Source organism: Camellia sinensis, chromosome 9 (assembly GCF_055761805.1).
Source record: "Camellia sinensis isolate YWXY chromosome 9, ASM5576180v1, whole genome shotgun sequence".
Classification (NCBI taxonomy): domain Eukaryota; kingdom Viridiplantae; phylum Streptophyta; class Magnoliopsida; order Ericales; family Theaceae; genus Camellia; species Camellia sinensis.
The window spans coordinates 151,862,282-151,864,888 of NC_138969.1; the positions used below are offsets into that span (position 1 = coordinate 151,862,282).

Consider the following 2,607-nt stretch of genomic DNA (forward strand, 5'->3'; position numbering starts at 1 on the left):
CAATGCTTAACCCTGAATGGCTAGTGATGTTCAAAATGAAATTAGGGTCTGCCTAGGTTGGTTTCTGGCCATTGTCCATTACTATTAACAGAAGATGAGAGGGATTTGGGGTCCTTAGTCATTTAGGTTCATTAATGCGTGGACGCCATGCCCAAACTTCTCCTCAATCCTAAAGAAAACTTGGAAAAAGATCACAATAGATGGATGGGTTGGGCATGTTTTACTGCAGAAATTGAAGATGTTGAAAGTAGTATTAAAGAAGTGGAACACTGAAATGTATGGGAATGTTTTAACAAAATGCAAGAGGCAAAAATTGAACTTAACTCATTGGACATCATCGCTGAAGGCAGACCTTTAAATGATGTTGAAAAAGAAAGAATAAAGGAATTGAGGGGTGAAGTGTGGAGATTGAATAGAATGGTGGAATTGCTTTGGCAAGAAAAGTCTAAAGTGAACTGGACCCTAAATGGGGACAAGAACACTAAATTCTTCCATATTATGGCTAATAATAGATGGAGTAGGAATCTGATTAATGACATAACAGTTAATGGCGAGGTCCTTGAAGAACCAGCAAGGGTAAGGCAGGAGGTGTTATTGCATTTCAAAACACAATTTACTGAGAGCTGGGGTTTAAGACTAGTTTTGGGAGGGGCGTTCAAATTTGTGGAAGCAAGTTTTGCATTTCAAGGTTTAAAATCTGAGTTATCAGAAACTGAGATTATGGCTGCAATTAAGGAATGTAACGGCAATAAAGCACGAGGTCCACATGGGTTTAATTTACTCTGCCACCAAAAACATTGGAAGTGAAAAACTTAAGTGATTCATGATTCAAAGTAGATTTAATTGCAATAATTTCCAAACCAACAAAACTAACAATCTAAATCATCTAGCAAGTACGAAAGCGATTTAGTTTGTTGTTTCACAATTAATAAATTGACACAAACAATTTTTACATAGAAAAAAAATCATAGTTGGAACACCTCCAATTGTGATAAATAAATAAAAAAAAAACCACGGGCTAAACACCACTAATCAATCCACTATAAAGAATGAAAGTACACGAGGTTACCAAACCATTTACCTTATGCGTTGTAAGATTGTCTGCAACAAATTATGCCACTTTCACCAACACCTTTGTCTCGAAACTGATTAGTTTGATGTTGAATCCACAACACCCACACCAAATCCATGACAACGAGCTCCTTCAAACTCTTTCAAAGCCTTTACGCTCAAATATTCGTAATCCACCAAACAAGAACTCTTTGTTTTGAATGATCAACCAACCTTGTGATGCAAACGATTCAAATCATGGAATAACCTCAACAAGACATCAAAGAAAACAAGCCAAAAACATCCATAGAGGAGCCCTAGCCTTGCTGGATATGCTCTAGAAGATCTACCCTAAATTCTGCCATTCACACAGCTTTATAGAAAACAGGGGTTGCGAAGATCGCTTGAGCCATGGAACAGTCACTCGAGCAATGTGCCTTATACGCGTGAAGTCCACTAGTCACTTTGCTTGAGCCACCAATAAGTTCGCTCGAGTGAACATTGAACCCTCCAAATACTTTTGTAGATTGATTGAACTACTAACATATGGAATTCTTCGCTTGAGCAACCATTTTGTCACTTGAGAGGTCCAAGACAAAACTAAACCCTGATTACAAATAGAGAAATCGTTTGTTCGTGGAATTGACAATATAAGGAACCTAACAATCTCCCTCTTTGTCTATTCTTGGACAAAACACATCTAACATTAAACCCTAACAAGCTCATGCACTAGACACAAAAACAAACAACAAACTAACCAATCTAAACACTGTGTAATGAGAACCATTCCTACAAAGAAAATAAATAACGCACAAGCACTAGAAAAGAAAAGTAGATGATTAGTAGCAAAGATATTCAAAACAAAACCAAAGCACAGCATGTTATCATCATACTCCCCCTTTTTGTTCGGGAGAGACAAAGGGATCAGGATAAAAAGAGAAAAATCAAACTAAACAATCCCAACATTAAGCTAAGTTGTCCATTAGATGATAATAAAAGAAAAGAGAATAAAAAGGAAAATATGTCCAAGCGATAGATAAAAGAAGAAACAAAACCACATATGTCCAAGAAGGATAAGATAAGTATCACTGATTTGGCGGTGGTGGAGGCTGCTGCATCTAAAGGAGAGATAAGATCTGAGCGAGCTGTAATGAGGACTGGTCAACGGAATGCTCAATATAGCCAAAAGATGTCTCGAAAGCACTAAGTCATGCATCAGTGGATGTCTCCAAGTCCATGATATGAGCATCATAGATGTCCGTCTTAGCCTCCAAATGGTCAAAGCGGGCAAATAGGGCATGCTCGATCTGGCGCAGCTGTCCCCGGATAGAATGAGCTGGAGTAGCTTGCTCCCTTCACCATCAGCGATGGTGGCATCAAACTCAGCTTCCTCTTCCATAGGGCCATCACCTGTACCTGAACCATCCACCCCTAACGAAGCCCATTTAACATGGGATTAACTTTAAAATACCGTCTTTTTGGTGATGGGTTTGATAGGGCACACATATTCATCATCCGAAGAGGATGGTACACTAAGATGGGTGAGGAAACGGTTTA

General features: G+C 38.7%; 1 protein-coding gene across 1 annotated transcript; it reads left to right on the plus strand.

Annotated features, from left to right (window-relative positions):
• Positions 1 to 297: 297 nt before the first annotated feature.
• LOC145799825 (uncharacterized) lies at positions 298 to 807 on the plus strand. Its single transcript, XM_082889457.1, has one exon. The coding sequence runs from the start codon at positions 298 to 300 to the stop codon at positions 805 to 807; it is 510 nt and encodes a 169-aa protein (XP_082745583.1).
• Positions 808 to 2,607: the final 1,800 nt, after the last annotated feature.

Coding starts and splice junctions, on each gene's coding strand:
- LOC145799825 (XM_082889457.1), top strand. CDS start 298: ATGCAAGAGGCAAAAATTGAACTTAACTCATTGGACATCATCGCTGAA.